Source organism: Symphalangus syndactylus, chromosome 22, assembly GCF_028878055.3.
Source record: "Symphalangus syndactylus isolate Jambi chromosome 22, NHGRI_mSymSyn1-v2.1_pri, whole genome shotgun sequence".
NCBI lineage: Eukaryota > Metazoa > Chordata > Mammalia > Primates > Hylobatidae > Symphalangus > Symphalangus syndactylus.
In genome coordinates, this window is record NC_072444.2 from 73,324,296 (window position 1) to 73,342,015 (window position 17,720).

Sequence of the window (17,720 nt, forward strand, 5' to 3'; positions counted from 1 at the left end):
GAACTGGGGATACAGTGATTGACAGACAGATGTTGTTCCTGCCCTCCTTGGTCTACTGCAACTTTAGGCTCTGGTTTATGCGCTCTCTTGGCCGTTGGTTGGAAGGTCTTAGTAATCAACTTTGAATTAGCAGCTTTAGAATGCTGACCGGTCAATAAACTGAAGAGTTTGGATAGCAGGGTAGCACCACTGAGAAAACTAGAGTTTTGGAGTCAGGTCAGACCTGAATTTGAGCCCAGTTCTGCAAGTTGTTGGAATTGAAATTTGACAAATTATCTGATGCTCAGTTTTCTTATTGGTAAAATTATATTTTTTCATAGAGTTATAATAAGAATTAAGTGGAATTCAACTAGTTGAGATAATATATATAACATGTTACTACAATGGATGGCATATTACACATACTCGATATTTCCTTTTCTGAGAGAAACAGTAAAACTAAACATAGGGACTAGAAGAAAGCTATCCTTCCTGAACCTGAGGAGGGCTGGGCATCCAGATGAAAGCTCTGGATGACTCATTTCTTCAACTATTGCTTTTTTCTTCCCTTTCAGGCTTGAACCCAGGGCTGACCCCCTCCCAAGAACTTCTTGTTCTTGCTTCCAGAGGATTGGAACTGTTCTAGAGGCAGCACTTAGAGAGCAGGACATGCCCATAAGCTTGAGGAAGGTACGGCTTACAAGAAATGAGTCACAGCATCTCCGTTGTTTCCAACAACAAAGTGGATGAAAAACACTCAAGCCCCACTCAACAATACTCGGAGTTTTGCTGGGACAGACTGGTTAGACTATTTGGACACTACCATGAAGACTATATCCACCATTCTGCCTTCAAACGAGGAGACTGTAGAGAGAAAAGGGGAAGAGGAAGAGGAGGAAAAAGGGGGAGGGGAGGAAGTGGAGGAGGGGAAGAAGGACGTAATAGAGGAAGAGATACAGTTTTATTGTCACATAGAAATAACAGTAGGAATCCATTTTTTCACTGTTGGTCTTTAGGAAATCATCTGCCTTTCTCTGAGTTAGGCAGAGTATTGATCGATTATTAGAAAATGGTAAAATGTGTTTAAAAACTCTCTTTGTACGGTTTTGTGAGAAATGTGTAATGCTTAAAGACTAACCAAGAGCCTCTTGGCTAAACCAGGTGGATGTCAACAATAGCTAGTACTTATTTGAGTCACCTTGATTTTCCCTCCTCTTGAGAACTTTCTCTAACCAGTTTAGGCTGCAGTCATGCCTCCCTTCTCTGAACTCTTACAATTATTGCCTAGATCTCGTTTGGTAATTAATCATGTGCTACTTACTGCCTGTGTCATCTCTTGTATTGTTTTCTTAAAATATTTACACTTTTTTTTTTTCGGTTGTCATTTATCTTTCCAGCTGTCATTTTCTTCAACTATTTACGTCTCTGTTACTCATCTTTCCAGCCATCCTGGCATCCCATTAGGTGAAAGCTCTCTGAGGCAGGAACCTTTTCTCAGATTTCTTCGAGTCTTCCACAGCACCCCACATTTGACACACATCTGCTACTTGGCAAATGTGTGCTGTCTTGGTTAAGTTTTTAGAAGCTGAACTTTTAGGAAAGCTACTGTTTTTGAACTCATAAAAATACCTACCATCCACCAAACAGCTGTACCGAAGTTTGGGTGACACGGAACCTAAGATCACTTGTTGCATCTGGCAGCCTCAAACCATGAACCCTCACTGCTGCCCTGAGCATCCTCCCCGCGAAGGCAAGGACGAACGCGCTGCCGCACCTTGGAGAGCTCTTTCGGACAGGTACGGAGGGGAGGGAGTGGAAGAGGGCCGGCACCAGCAGCGCGGTCCAGTCCTCCGAACGGACTGATGGGACTGATGGGAGAGACCTCTCGCACCTCTCGGGGATGTGCGCCTCGGAGGATGCGAATTCGCCTGCGCTCGGGGCGCCTTGGGGATAAGCGCTGTCCGAGTACAGGATTGGGTGATGGCTGGTGGGGTCCGGGTCGACGTCTTCCCTTCCCGCTCCCGGACTTCTGCACACACGCGCTGCTCGGCGCGGCCGTCTTTGCCCGGCGCCTTCCTCCGGGACACCCAGCGAGCGGGGTGACCGGGCGGCGGAGGGAGAAGGGCACGCTCCCGGGCGCGGACGAACTTGCGCACCTGGCACCTGCCACACAGCGAAAGCACCGGCCAGCGAGCGGAGGGACGCCGCCCCCGCCCCCTCTCCCCGACCGAGACCCAGCACGCTCCCGCGGGCCGGCAGCGCCGCAGAGAGAGTGGGTGGGCAGGCGAGGGAGGGGAAGGGAGAGGAAGGAGGGAGGGAGGGAGAGGGCGAAGCGCGTTCCCGCAACGGGGGCGCGCTCTCGCGCGGGCTGCCGGGATCGCTCGCCGCCGCTGTGGTAATGTCCGCCATGTTGGCCATGGCGCAGGGAGCGGATCGGGCGGGCGAGCGGCGGATCTAGTGTGTGGAAGCGGCCGCGGGCGGCGGGGGGCTGTTTTCGGGCGGGGTGGGCGCCCATGCTGTGGCCGGGGGCAGTGAGGAGGAGGAGGAGCGGGCCGGCCGCGCTGCACTGAGGAAGGAGGTGGAGGAGGCGGCGGGAGTCCTCCCCCCCTCCCCGCCCGCCCCGCCGCCGCCGCCCGGGCTGTTCCTGTAAGGCGGGGAGACAATGAGTAAACTCTCCTTCCGAGCGCGGGCGCTGGACGCCGCCAAGCCGCTGCCTATCTACCGCGGCAAGGACATGCCTGATCTCAACGACTGCGTCTCCATCAACCGGGCCGTGCCCCAGATGCCCACCGGGATGGAGAAGGAGGAGGAATCGGTAGGGACTCGAGTGTTTATTACCCCCCCTTCCCTCCTCCCCCCTCCCCTTTGTCAGTCGGGCCTCGCCATTCACAGAGCGCTTTACGCTCGCTGGAGGGCGCCGCTGCCGTTCTAACGCACGGGACTCTACGCCGGCGGAGTAGCGTAAACCCTCTCGGCCGGCGTAGCGCCCGCCCGCGGCCGCCATGTTGTTGCGTCCCAGTGTTGTGATTAGCTCGCAGCGCTGCTTACGCTGCCGTAAGGGGGCCTTGCCGTAAGCGGTGGCCGGGAATGGCGCAGGGGATGCGCTGGCCGCATTTGGCGTACGGTCTCTGTTTACCTTCCCACCTCCCTCCCTCAGGCGCGGGGCTAATTAATGGCGGGGTATTATTTGGCTAGGCAAGATTATTATTTTTTCCACTTTTAAATTTGGTTTAATATTGAGTTCTCTTTGAAATGACTGTGGAAGGGTGCTTTCAAAACAAACATCTTCCTCTTAGCAGTGTAATCATCCTGGCTCCCCCGCCCGCGAAGGTGCAGCGGGATGAGGCGGTGCAGTACTGCGGCGGGGGAGGGCGGGGGAGGGCGGGGGCCACGACTATGGAGCGGGTCGTAGCGTCCGAGGGCCGCCCGCCGGCCGGTTCAGCCGACCCGAGCCGGGCGCGGGGCGGACGGGCTCTGCCTGCTCCGCCCGGACGGCCGTGCTCCGTGCGCAACGTTAGAGAGGAGCCGGAGATGCCCCGAAGCGAGCCGCCGGCGTAGCGTTGTCCTCGAGAATTGTCATTGCGAGGTGGTCCTTAGAAGTAGAGGACCTAGTGCATTTAAATTGGCAGTTGTAATTTTGATAATACAGCACCTTTTGGGAAAACTGCTGCTTTTCCTCCGATGGGTTAAATTTTGCAGACGGTTGGATTTCATCTGGCTTGACAGAGTGTTTATGACTCGAGTGGTGTTACTTGCGTGCGAAGTTCATAGTAACTGCACCCTCAAGAATTTCTTCAATGAACCTACAGTCCCGCCTTATTGTCAACCTCGGGTGTGTGTGGATTGGTTCTCTTGCTTCAGTGACTGTCAAAAGGAAGCTCGAGGTTTCCGCGATTGGTTTTCTCTTTTGACTATTAATATTGCAGGAAATGCTTTTATGCCTTTGATTGGCTGGTCGAGTTCTGACCTCATTATGTTACCCTGTTATTACTACTTTGCTCTGATTTAATCACATTTCTCTTTGATGTGTAATTACTTAAAAGTCTTACATTTTCAGTAGAAAATGCATATGGCCGTAGCATCGGGATGAACTTAACTGTATGTGTAGACACACAAATATGTAATACATATATATACATATACATATATATTTGTGTGTGCATATATATATAAATACGTATGTAATCAAAACCCAGTATTTATCCTTAAGGTTTAGAGCTGTGAGAACTTTTTTTTTGTATGTGAGAACTCTTTTTTTTTTTTAATTTGTTTCTTACGACTCAGTTTTCCATGAGAAGGAAAATTAAAATAAAATTATGTTATATGCAAGTTAATTATACTGAACCCTAATAAGCACAACTTTGGATATGTTTGCTATTTTGTGGGTCTTGATCCAAAAGAAAGATGGCCTTAAAAGTACCAGTATTGTGTGTAATTACTTGGATCCTGTTATTTTAGAACTTGAGTCAAATCTGTTGTAGGCCGGGCGCGGTGGCTCACGCCTGTAATCCCAGCACTTTGGAAGGCCGAGGTGGGCGGATCACAAGATCAGGGGTTCGAGACCAGACTGGCCAATATGGTGAAACTCCGTCTCCACTAAAAATACAAAAATTAGCCGGGCCTGGTGGTGCGCGTCTGTAATCCCAGCTACTCGGGAGGCTGAGGCAGAAGAATTGCTTGAACCCGGGAGGCAGAGGTTGCAGTGAGCAGATCGTGCCACTGCACTCCACCCTGGGGGACGGAGCGAGACTCCGTCCCCCCCATCCCCGAAAAAAAGGAAATCTGTTCTAGAGTGAACAGTTAACTCCTGGAAGATATGTTACTTTTTGCAATCACCAACATACGTGGTCCTTAGTATGCCACATATGTTTTGGTATTTTATCTTAATTTAGTAAGATAACTTACAGAGTAATTTTTTCACGCTTCATTAAAAATAAAAGTGCTTAACTCCTGTTGCAATTTTTTGTTTATTTGTTTTTTGAGATGGAGTTTCGCTCTTGTCGCCCAGGCTTGATTGCAATGGCGCGATCTCGGCTCACTGCAACCTCCGCCTACCGGGTTCAAGTGATTCTCCTGCCTCAGCCTCCCGAGTAGCTGAGATTATAGGCGCCCACTACGTCGCCCAGCTAATTTTTGTATTTTTAGTAGAGTCAGGGTTTCACCATATTGGCCAGGCTGGTCTCAAACTCCTGACCTCAGGTGATCACCCGCCTCGGCCTCCCAAATTTCTGGGATTACAGGTGTGAGCCACTGCGCCCGGCTGCGCCTTGCAGATTTTTTTTTTTTGATACCTAGTCTAGCTCTGTCGCCAGGCTGGAGTGCAGTGGCGCGATCTCGGCTCACTGCAACCTTCCCCTCCCGGGTTCAAGCGATTCTCCTGCCTCAGTCTCTCAAGTAGTTGGGACTACAGGCACGTGCCACCATGCCCAGCTAATTTTTGTATTTTTAGTAGAGACGGGGTTTCACCATCTTGGCCAAAATGATTTCGATCTCTTGACGTCGTGATCCACCTGCCTCGGCCTTCCGAAGTGCTGGGATTACAGGCGTGAGCCACCGTGCCCTGCCGCGCCTTGCAATTTTTTATTAACTCTTTTAGAAAAAATTATTTTCAAACTAGAGCGTGAATGCTAAACTTAGATACTTTTCAGTAGCCTACTTCAATTGCCCAATTTTAAAGAAGAAGAAATCCAAATTCTGATAAAACTAGAGTTGAAACGCAGAACCTCTGATTCTTTGTCCTGTCCTTTCTGCCTCTTTAAAAAATGCTAAAAGTGGAGGTTCTTAAAAAATTAAGCAAACCTTAACAGTTAAGATTTATAGTCTGAAGTCTTTTGCTTCCCAGAGTGTCCAATTGGAGTATTAGTTTTTCTTTTTGTTTCTTTTTTAAATATATATGTCAGAAGACTTGTGTTTTCATGAGTGACAGCAAATTCATTTCTCTGGTCTTATTTACAGGACTTCTGTTATTAAACAGAATTATGTATTTATAAAAATGGTTCTGCCTTGATAAATATTTCTAAGCAGCAGTAAAATGTCATACATTTCACAAATGTTTTGTGTTTCACTTGAATTGTATTTTAAGTAACTTTCAATATCTAGATTTCCTTAACTCCTTATTTTTATAAGATTTTTTCTTTTAAATCAGTAGGCTTGTAACAGACAAACCAACCTTGGCTTACGGATTCACAGTTGTTGCTGGCTGTCTCTGAACTGTGCTGTCCTGCTTGGTTGGCAAAATCTTTTGAAGCCTTCATGGATGGCTTTTTCCCATTCCCCCTGTATCCCCACCCACCCTTAAAATTAAGGCCCGTCTCCTCTGTGTAGCTATTGGACTATCATTAGACTTCGTTTATATAAACAAAGTCATTATTCAATTTTGAGTTACGTTCTGACTGAGTTACATTCTGACAATGCCTGGATGAGGTGATTTAGGTGTTCTTGGGCATTGATAGCGTTGTATCACTGATAATCATGTCATCCTGTATAGCCTCTTCTTTTGGACATGCAAACATCTTTTACTTCTTTTCTTCCCTATCCTTATTATCATTGTCCTCTGCTAAGAGCTGCCAGTTGGCATCCTCCTTTAACTTGGTCTTCATAATGCTCCTCACGGCACTTGGTCTAGGTCAAGTACTGTACACGTATGTTTATTTAGAATTTAGACCAGAAAAATCAGGCAGCCAGCGGTTCTGCCACCTCCCCATGAGTGTTGTATAGAGGTAGTTGATGTGTTTACTAATACTTGCCATTTCCTGAATAATTCATATATCCGAGATACTGTGTTAAGGGCTTTATGTATGTTATTTCATTTAATCCTTTTTTTAAATAAACTTTTTTTGAGGTATAATTTACATACAAAAAAGTACCTATTTACAGTGTGGAGTTTGATGAATTTTGACAAATGCATACATGCATGAAAACAAGATATAGAACATTTCCAACATTGGAAAAGTTCCCTTGTGCTCCTTTGCAACCAGTCCCTTTCCACTCCTAGTTCCAAGCAATTGTTGATTTGTTTTGCTTTACTGTAGATTAGGTTGCCTTTTCTAGAATTTCATATAAATGGAATCATACATACTTTTTTGTGTCTAGCTTCCTTTGTTCCGCACGATGCATTTAAGATTCATCCTTGTTGTATGAGTCTGTTCGTTTATATTGCTGAGTAGTATTCCAACGAATTTGGTATGCTATCTTTATGCATCTCTCTGATTTTTTTAGTTGTTTCCAGTTTTTGATTATCATTTAATTCTGGTAACAGCCCTATGAGGTATTACCATTTCTGTTTTATAGAGGAAAAACTGAAAGGTCTTGCTGCTAGTGCAGGGCTGAAATTGAGACCCTTGTGACATTGGTGTCACAAAAGCATATACTCATAGTCACCATGCTGCATTTTCAGGGTTCTTACAGAACCCAGAGTTATCAACTGAACTGTGATTAAGTTCATTATAGCTTTTGTAAATAATATTTTACTTTTTATAATTTTGGAAACCTTAAAAGTTGCCAATTTGGTTAGACTGTTAAATTATTAAGAAGTATAGTTTTTTCGTTACTTAATTTGGTCTAACTTTTGCTCTTGGATTTTCAGATTTTCTTTTTTCTTAGCAGTTAACTTTGCTTTCCCCTGTATTGGCACCGTTATATTTATCCCACTGTTTATGTTATCTTAAGCATATAAGAAATTTGTGGGAAACTGTCCCATTTTATTGTTTAGATTTTTCTCCTGCTGGAATATAATGTCTCTAAGGGCAAAGATCTTTGCTTATTTTGCTCATTAATATATTCCAAGTGCCTGGCACATAATACATGCTTGAAAAATGTTTGTTGAGTGTTGAATGGGCTTCTATTTCTTTTTCTGTTCCAAGAGCTATATTTGTGTCTTTTCTCCCCCTCCCCCAATATCTATCTATATATAAAATTTATTAGCAGCATTTGATAAATTCTTCTTCCAGGAATTCTTTTTGGTTACTTACTTTGGTACTGTGTATATCTAAATATTATATCCTCTTTTCCTCTTGAGTCAGAGACCTCTTTAAATATAGAATCTTTTCACACGCGGATATGGTTGTAATATAAATCTTTATCTTGTTTTAAGTAACTCTCATAGGTGTGTGTAGACCTGTGTGAGATAGATTTTCATACCAGAATGTACCAGTCTACATGAATCATGTGATTCACCTTATTTTTAAAGAAGATCCATGACTAATTTGAATTGCCATATCTCCTTTCACACGTTGTCTAATTTTTGCCATTATGTTAATATTTTAAGTGATATTTTGAATTGATACGGTAGGAATATAATCCGTATTGATACCTTTTCAGAATTATTATTGGCACTAATGTATTTCATGTTTCATAATGGAGAGGGTATAAAATGCAGTTTTGTAAATTGATCCTGTAAAAACATGAAGCATTTCTTCTTTTAACAAAAGCAAATAACATGCCAGCTGTTATCTAAATGCCAGTTGTTATCTAAATAAGATATTGGGAAACTAAAGTGTTCTGTATAGGAAAAGTATGTGTAAGGCTGTGTACTGAAATGTTAGGAATAAAAGAAGATGCAGACTTTGATTTCATGGAACTTAAATGAACTATTAAGTCCAAAAACATGTATCTGGAAAGTTAGCAAAAACTGCAGGATTAAGACAACCTGACAGACATCAAAAGAGCATTAGAGAAAGTTAAATGTTAGTGTAGTTGAGAGGCATGAGGTGATTCATTGCATGTCATAGAGGAGGCTTCTTGGAGAGAGGCGTAACAATTTGGGCTTTCAGATTTGGTTGTATGGTGTATGTTGAAGCAAATATTAGAGCATAAGAATATCTAAAGGAAGTTCTGAGGATGCTGAGTAGACCAAAGGATGGTTCTTCCATGTTAGATGTTTTCTGTCAATCATTTCCTGTTCTTCCTGCTAGTAGAAACTTTAGGAAGATAGCACTCTGATGTTGCTGACCATATCATTCCCCTGTTCTCGTTCGGACATGCAGACATCTTTTACTTCTGTCTTCCCCTTCATTTTATCCCTGTTGTATCTTCAGCACTAGAAACTGTTTAAAACATAGAAGCACTCAGTAAATCTTTGGTGAATGAAGTAGTAAAAATAGGGGTGGAGATTAGGTTGGAAAAAAGGTAGAATTAGACTAAATTATAGATAGTTTTGAATGTTAGGCCTAGGAGTTTGTAGGGTGGTGTAGATGAAAGACCACTGAAGTATGATTCTGGAGTTTTTGTTTCTAGTTCTGGTTGTCATGGATTAACCCATTTATGCCTAAATGGGTTAAATGGCCATATAATTTGGGAAGTTGCTTAGCTTTTCTGAGCCTCAGGTTGTTCATCACTACCATCGCAGCTAACATTTGAGTGTGTGTTGTTGAGTGTGTTGAGCATGTGCCAGGTACTTTGTTAAACTTAATAGATGATTTAGAGTTGATTTTAAGAGTAGGATATATAGGTGTTACTACTTCTTTTTCAGAGGAAGAAACTGAAACTTTAGAAATTAAGTAACTCACCTAAGATCATCCATCTAAAAAAGAACATGCTAGAGCCAGGATTTGAACTCAGGCTGATTGACGCTGGGGCTCTTGCCTCACCATTGTACTGCTTCATCTGTAAAATGAATGGGTTGAGAACTAGAAGATATCTAAGGTCCATTATAGCTTTACTGTTCTACCATTTATTTTCCCATTAAAAGTTCAAAATTCCAGATTCTTGAGATAGAGAGCGTTATTGGTCTGGCTTGCATCAGGTGTCTACCTCTGAGTCCGCCATTCAAAGAGCAGGGGAAGTTAGTACACCTATGTTGAGAAGTGTTACCCTCTCAGCTGGGGAGCTGCCCTGAGAGGTCTGCTACCGATGGTAATACAGCGTGATCAAAAGTTAGGCATCATTTTAATCCATGGTTTGTCCCAAGGTCAATTTGTATACTTAGTGTGTTTTTACAGACCATAAATTTGTAAGATGTTTTAATGAGCTTAGAATAATTTGTATGTATTATGTTTTAAATGAAATTTGAATCAAAGAGTGTAAAAGAAGTCTCCAGTGTCTTTTTTAAAAAAAGCGAACTCTTCACACTTACTAATTTTCAAAGTCGTTAAGGGATGAGTTTTGTTTGACCTCGTAGAAATTATTTAACCTTCCTGGCCCTTAGTTTTCTCACTTGTGAAACAGAATTGGACTGAGTGACCTTTAAAGTACTTTTGACTCTAAAAATTACTTGAACCTCTGAAACCACATGTCTATCTACTGGCATATTGTCCAGGATTATAATTAGATGAAAAGAACAAACAAATGTGACATTAAATATTGGGAAGAAATTAATGCTTAAGGTTTAACTCTTTAATACTGCTGAGATGCTGTCAATTTGGCTTGTCGTTGTTTTACGAGGATCAATTATATTCATCCACTATCTAATACTAATTTTTCCTGGAGCCCAGCAGAGCAATCCATTCTGTGTATGTTTTGGTTATGATCATCTTGCTTTCATGAAATTTCTTCACTATCTTTACTAGGCTTACTCATTGCTGTAAGTATTCTGAAGTTCAGTAGTACTTTTAGTCCTTACCACTTGAGTTTATTTTAATTTTCTAGTATCATTTTTCTCACTTGAGTGTGTATGTAAGAGTGTGTGTGTGAATTTTATGTATGTATGAGAAAGAGCATGTGCACGGGAAAGAGTAGACACTTACTTCCCCAACAAGACTAAATGTCTTGAGGAAGGTATCATGTCTGTTTTATTCAGTACCCAAGACAGGCAGGATAGCATTCCAGGTACTTCTGTCACTTTCTGTCTTAAGTGATAAAAAGTTTGTAATACAGGCACTTAGCGTGATGCTGGTCACTTGGATTGAGTTTCGTTGTATCGGTAAACAATGCAGCTCTGCATCTTCGTTTAGTTTTAAGTAGAGTTGAAGTAGAAAAACAGTAATGGGTACATAGAGACAGCATGAGGAGGAGAGGCTGATAGGAATAAGCCATGAAGGAGACCAGTGTAGATGGCAGAAGGTCCATCATGATTATTTGATTTTAACTTAAAGTTGATCATCGATTATTTGCCTTGTCTATACTATTTAAGTGGGACAGAGCTTTAAATTTACATATTCTATGATGCAGAACCGCTTCTTACAGGGTTAACACTGGAGGAAGATGCCAGTCACAGTTTCTCCTCAGCACTGTTTCATTGTATCTGTCTGCTTTTAGATTTTTTGTTTTACTGTAAGCAGCTGTTGCTATAAAGTCAGAGGAATGCAGACTGGAGAGTCAGCCTATCTGCTACCTCTCTAACTCCTATCTTTGCTTCCCTGCTTGCTTGCTTTTTTTTTTTTTTTTTTTTAAATGGGCTAAGGACGTGAGACTCTTGGTTGGGGAGTCAACAAGCAGCATTCAGTTTTGCTGCTAATTTGGTGAAGTTGTTGGAACTTTGAAATTGTGATTTAGGTTCCAATCCTGGCCTCTGCCACTTTCCTTATGGGCGAGGTAAATTACTTAACCTCACTGAGCCCCATTTCCTCATCTGTTTAATAAGTATCTGAAAAGTTAGTTTTAAAGATTACTAGATTATTATTATTTTTTTTTGAGACAGGGTCTTGCTTTGTCGCCCAGGCTGGAGTGCAATGGCACGATCTTGGCTCACTGTAACCTCCGCCTCCCTGGTTCAAGTGATTCTCCTGCCTCAGCTTCCCGAGTAGCTGGGACTATAGGCACGTGCCACCATGCCTAGCTAATCTTTGTATTTTTAGTAGAGATGGGGTTTCACCATCTTGGCCAGAATGGTCTCGATCTCTTGACCTCGTGATCTGCCCGCCTCTGCTTCCCAAAGTGCTGGGATTACAGGTGTGAGCCACCATGCCCGGCCAAGATTACACTTTTTTGTAAAAACTTAAGTCTGTGTCTTATAGGCAACGCTCATATTTTTGGTAACAATTTTCACTTATACAGGATAACAAATATGAAGGTTGATGGAAGAGTAAAACGCAGAGTATTCCCATACATTATTCTGTGATAGAGTTTCACATTTTTTCTCATGCGAGTTAAACATTTTTACAGCTTGAGTCCAGGAGTTTGAGACCAGCTTGGGCAACATAGTATGACTTCGTGTCTACAAAAAATAAAAAAAATCAGCTGGGTGGAGTGGCAGGTACCTGTAGTCTCAGCTACTTAGGAGGCTGAAACTGGAGGATTCCTTGAGCCCGGGAATTCAAGGCTGCAGTGAACTGTGATAGTGCCACTGCACTCCAGCCTGGATGACAGAGTGAGACTGAGGCCCTGTCTCTTGAAAACAAACAAACAAAAAAAGAGCGCTTTCAAACTTTACAAGTTAATATGTGTGTTTTCCTCCTTCCTTCTCTGTTTTCTGGCATAGCAGTTGACAACCAAATTGATTTTAAAAACTAAAGACCTTGAAAATTTTTTGCTAAGATAACTAAATCTTCAGTTAATCCGTAGAGTAATAATTGGGCCCTGAATAATTAATAAATATTGTTTTTGTTCTTCAGAATGATTTTTTTTAGGTTAGATGATTAGTTAGTTATGGGGAAGATAAGTTTTAGTGATGAAAATCTATGCAGTGGGTATTGTATACTAGAGAAGTGAATGAAGAGAGACATTCCAGTATACCATTGAATTCTTGGATGAACACTTTTGTTTGGAAACTTTCAAAAGTATGGTATTGATGAGGGTAGTCATGCCATTTATTTGATTCTCGAGGTGTTTCTCAACTGGGGCACTAGTAGCATTCAATTTGTAGTTGGTTGTATGGGACGGTCACAGGCGAAACAAGTTTATTACATCTATCTTCTGCCCATTAATTTCTGGAACTTTCTAGTTGGAATAACCCCAAAATGCTTCCTCTTTCAATTTCCAAGTGAAGGGTATTGGCATCTGATTTGAGAATTACGATCCAGGGCTTCTTAACCTTTTTTTGGTGACGTGGACTCTTTCGGCAGTCTGGTGAAACTCCTCAGAATGATGCCATAATTGCATAAAATAAGGTCAGATAAATCAATTATATTGAAATAAAGTTATCAAAATAAACAATTTTTAATAAATGTACTTTATTAAGACATTAAGTGCAGAATCTACAGTTGGATCTAGTTATTGTAAATTCAAAATAGTGATAAATATAAACAGTATTTTGACATAATTTGACATGAAAAGATCTAGGATTTCTGTTGGTATTGCTAGTACTGCTGTGGTCTGTTGTCTACATTAGTTAGGAATTGAAGGAAATGTTAAATTTGTTACAAGTTTATGTTTTCTCATCCAAGTTCATGGACCCCTTAATTCTTTCTATGGATGTTTTGGGAACCTACGACCTGAGGTTCAGAAATCTTCAGGAGAATTTCCATAGCCCAAATGGCAATCTCATTCCTGTGTCGTCCTTGTCTCAAAAGCATACAGGTTGCAGATTTTATTCCCATTACTATACAGGAGATGGTACTGTAGACCGAATTGTCTTATTTTCACATTTAGCACATTTACTACTAGCTTTTTAAAATTGAAAAATAGTAGATCCACATGATTTAAATATAAAAATTTAACAGCACAAAAGCATATACATAAAAAGTGTCTTTCCTTCCTCAGGTTCACAGACACGCTACAGAGGCAGCAGCTGTTAGCTGTGTGTGTGTGTGTGTGTGTGTGTGTGTGTGTGTGTGTGTGTGTGGTTATTCTAGAAAATTTCTAGACAAAGGCTTTTTTACTCGGTTAAGTAACCAAGTAATTCTTTTGTACTCATTTTGTAAGTGAGTAATATGTGATCTTAAAGTTAGCTTTTTAATCTAGAGTTACAAAGTCAGGCAATTTTGATTTTAAATTCCTTCCCTTTAACATCTCTGAGGAATTGAGAATTAGCAGAATGTAGCTTTCTGTTGATTGTTTGTAGTTTGGATAGCAAACCTTAACCCGTCATTCCTAAGTGGCAGTTTCGTTGTCAGCAAAGCCTTGCATTGTGTATAGGACTTTTGCTTGTATTCCTATTTTTATACAAAAAAAGTCAGATGAATTATTAAGTGACTTGTCAGTGTTTTTACTGTAATATTTATTTATGGCCTCAAGTAGTAACTTGAGTCAGAAGAGCAACAATAAGATACCCTTTTGAAGAAAGCCATCCTATTCAGGTATCATGTTGGCAAGCCAGATATTTCATATGGACTGCACTGTCTCATACTGTCACTGTAGTTGTGATGTTTATTCATTCAGTAACTTAGCCTCATAAGCACAGGGACCTTGTCTTTGTTACCTTTGTATACTCCATCATTTGGTATAGATGGCATATTGGTATTTGCTCAGTAAATATTTGATGACTGAATGTACAGCACCTGCTATGTGCTTTAGACACAGAAAGGAGTAAGATGTGGTACCCATTCACAAGCAGCTTATAGCTTAGTAGGAGAGAAAAGAGTTTTACACAGATGAACACATTTTAAGGTGTTAATGTGGAAAATGAAAATGATACTGTGGAAATTTATTTCATGAGGGACATGATTTGAACCAGAGTTTAAATATCAATTCATGTAATAGCTAATTGACTATAATATACTATTGAATTAGTTTTTACAGATTAGTCTTGAAATGATTCCTGTATGCCAGAATGCCATGAGTTTTTTTTAGATGCCTGTTGTTACGCTCATATAGGGAAGTGTGTGACACCCAGTAGAGTTGTTAAGAGAGTTGGAACAGTTTGGGGATCTAGTGTAGAGTCACCTTTTAGGACAGGCAAAATTGTATTATAAACAGTGCCTGTTGAACGAGTTTGGAAGAACAGAAACTGTTACGGAGGATGGACTAAAGAAACAGTGCTGCTTGATTATTAATCAAGTAATGCGTAGGTTTTACTTAATTTTGGCTTAGAGTGATGGGTCACGTTCTGTAAAGCCAAGTACTTGGAAGAAGATTGTTTATACATTATAGGTGTTTGGTCAGTAGGAGTTTATTTGAAATAGCCTAGCCACCTTGCAGAATTCATCAAGGCTTTCAAAATACCTCCCACAAAAATTTCCAAAGATATAGGTCAGTGATTCTCAAGCTTTAGCATGCTTCAGAATCACCTAGAGGGCCTGTTAAGACACAGATCACTGGGTCTTATTCCTCTTAGTGTCTGATTAAGTCTAGAATAGGTCCTGGGAATTTGCATTTTTAAGAAGTTCCCAGGTGATCCTGGTGTTGCGTGTCCAGGGACCCAACTTTGAAAACCACCAGTTTAAGAGGTAGTATTGTGGTTCTTATCTTGGTCACACACCAGAATATCTGGGATGCTTTTATAAAGTACACTTAAAAGCTTTATCCTAGATCTACCAACCAAATCACAAGTTAGGGGTGATTCTGGATTCAGTAGAATTGATTTGTCTAGGTAGGAAAAAGGGATTGGCGTGTGTGCCCATGATCCATGCCTTTCTGCCTTACCATTTTACCACACCTTTCAGGGTTTCTTTCCTTGTGATCTAATCATTGGCTTTCAAATGTTTTTTTGGCTATCACTCATTGTGTGTGTGTATGTGTGTGTGTGTGTAACAAATAAATTGCACTTTGACAGACATATCTATATTACACATATACTAATACAGTTTATTTATTTGAGATAGTACTGTTCTGTTGCCATGAGCACAGAATTGTTTAATACCTAAGCCATTGCTCCAAGAGAAATAATAGGGTTAGGTTCTCGCTAGACCCTGGTCACAACAGTTTCATCTGCTGATCAGTTTGTAACTTTGTTTTATGTATGTTTCTGTTTTTAAATTGTATATTTAAAATACCTTGTTGATTCATTGACATTGAACTCATAGCCAGCAGCATTGTAACTCATGTCTGAAGGAAGCTTATGTAACACATGAATTTTCTCCATAAGGCACATCACAGTCTTGTGCTGAGGAACACGGGACTGCACTTCAGCACCATACTTGGGGGCCCCTTTAGACAGTGAAATTACTCACAAAAGGCATAAAAATGTGAAAAACATGGCACAAGTAGAACATGAAAAGGATGCTTGTTTACAGTATGAGAGTTGAAACAAGACGTCAGAGTGTCACCTTGTTTGACCTCAGCTGGGAATATATGTCAGGTGGGCAACTCAAATATTTCACTGTTCTGCGCGTGTCTGCAAGTGACTGAGAAAGTGTCACAAATAAAATTTAGCAAGTAGGCGAATTTGCAAATAGGGAATTTGCAAGTAATGAAGATTAGCTGTATATATATATATGTATATATATATATATATGCATTTTTCCCTTTTCAGTTCTATTTTGTTAAAAATAATTTTGGTCATGAGCTACTAGATTGATTTCATGATTCACTAGTGGTTCAACTCACAGTTTGAAAAACGCTGCTTTACTTCAGCAATATGGGTTATATATTACTACTTATGCAATGATAAGTGATAAATGATATTAAACTATATATGTATGTTATATAGTTTATTTTGTATGATTATTATAGTTTTATTATTAAAAGATATATATGTATATCTTTTCCCCTTTTGTGTAGTAAATATAGAGCTTAGTCTTGATGGGGAACTTGGGTTTTGCAGGGTACAACCTCAAGTTTGTATTTGTAATAGATCATTAGATGGACCGTGGAGGCAGCGCATGGGTGGTGGCAGCGGCAGAAGACTAGAGACAAAACTAGTTATGAGTTTACTGAACTGTGATTTCTGACTGCATTTTCAGCAAATTTACGGCAGAATAAAAACAATTCGGATACTTTGTGGATTAAGGAGTTTCATTTAAATCTTCATCTTATGTCAGGGTTTCTTAACTGAGGTCTTTGGTGCGTAGATAGACTTAATGGAGTCTGTGAACTTTCTGGGTTTGTTTTGTTTTGTTACCACAGTTTCATATGGATGTTTACCACTTCCTTCCAGAGAATCATCAGACCTACAGTAAATGACCCTGATGACTCATTAAGGTGGTTAAGAATCGCATTTTAGTTGATAATGCAGATTGCTTTTTTTAAAAAAAATAGTTAATCTTCAGGGCATATGAATCACAAAGGTTTAAATTTTCTGAGAAATCTGAGGAGGTATTTTAAAGTTTTAGACTGAATTTATACTGATGTGAAATGCAGAATTTTACTTATTGATTCTTCATCGTTTGTGGAAACATATTACTGATGAATAGAAATGTATCGAATATAAAGAATATTATTACTTTTAAGCACTAAAGTAAATGTAGATATTGTGATTAGGCACTCTGGCTCGTGCTTGTAATCCCAGCCCTTTGGTAGGCTGACAGGAAGATAACTTGAGGCCAGGAGTTTGAGACTAGCCCAGGCAACATAGCAAGTCTCTACACAAAAAAATTTTAAAAAATCTAGATACCATTTTCCTGTATTGCAGTGGAATTGTGTTTAGAAACAGTGGCGTAAATAAAAGTTGCCCTTTATTTACTGTTAGGACATTAACACAGCACAGGAAGGTGCTGATTCAGTAGGGTGATAAAACAGTACAGATGGTCGTTGGAAATGTACTCAGCCACCTGAGCATATCTTGAGGTAGTTGATTTCTCTGTAAACTAGAAAAACGAAACCCCAGATTGTTCACATTATATTATTCTGTTTTTGGAAATACCTACTCTTCCATTATAACAATATCATGTGTGTTCATTTGTAAAAAAATTCAGGATATGCAGAAAAAGTGTGAAGAAGAAAACACAAATCCCTTAAATTTCCACCTCTCTGAGATATCTCTATGGTTGACCTTTGGGTGAATGTACATTTTTCCATACTTTTTTTCTATGTAATATATTTGTATGTGA

General features: G+C 40.6%; 1 protein-coding gene across 2 annotated transcripts in view; it reads left to right on the top strand.

Moving 5' to 3' along the window:
• Positions 1–2,347: 2,347 nt before the first annotated feature.
• The window catches only part of EPC2 (enhancer of polycomb homolog 2), a 145,816-nt gene continuing 130,443 nt past the window's right edge, over positions 2,348–17,720 (top strand). The window contains exon 1 of one of the 2 annotated variants that reach the window (XM_055260762.2): positions 2,348–2,794. In XM_055260762.2, coding sequence (XP_055116737.1) covers positions 2,642–2,794 — 153 coding nt within the window. In that variant the 5' untranslated portion in view covers positions 2,348–2,641. The remainder of the gene's footprint in view (positions 2,795–17,720) is intronic. The other variant, XM_063631053.1, reaches the window with a different exon arrangement.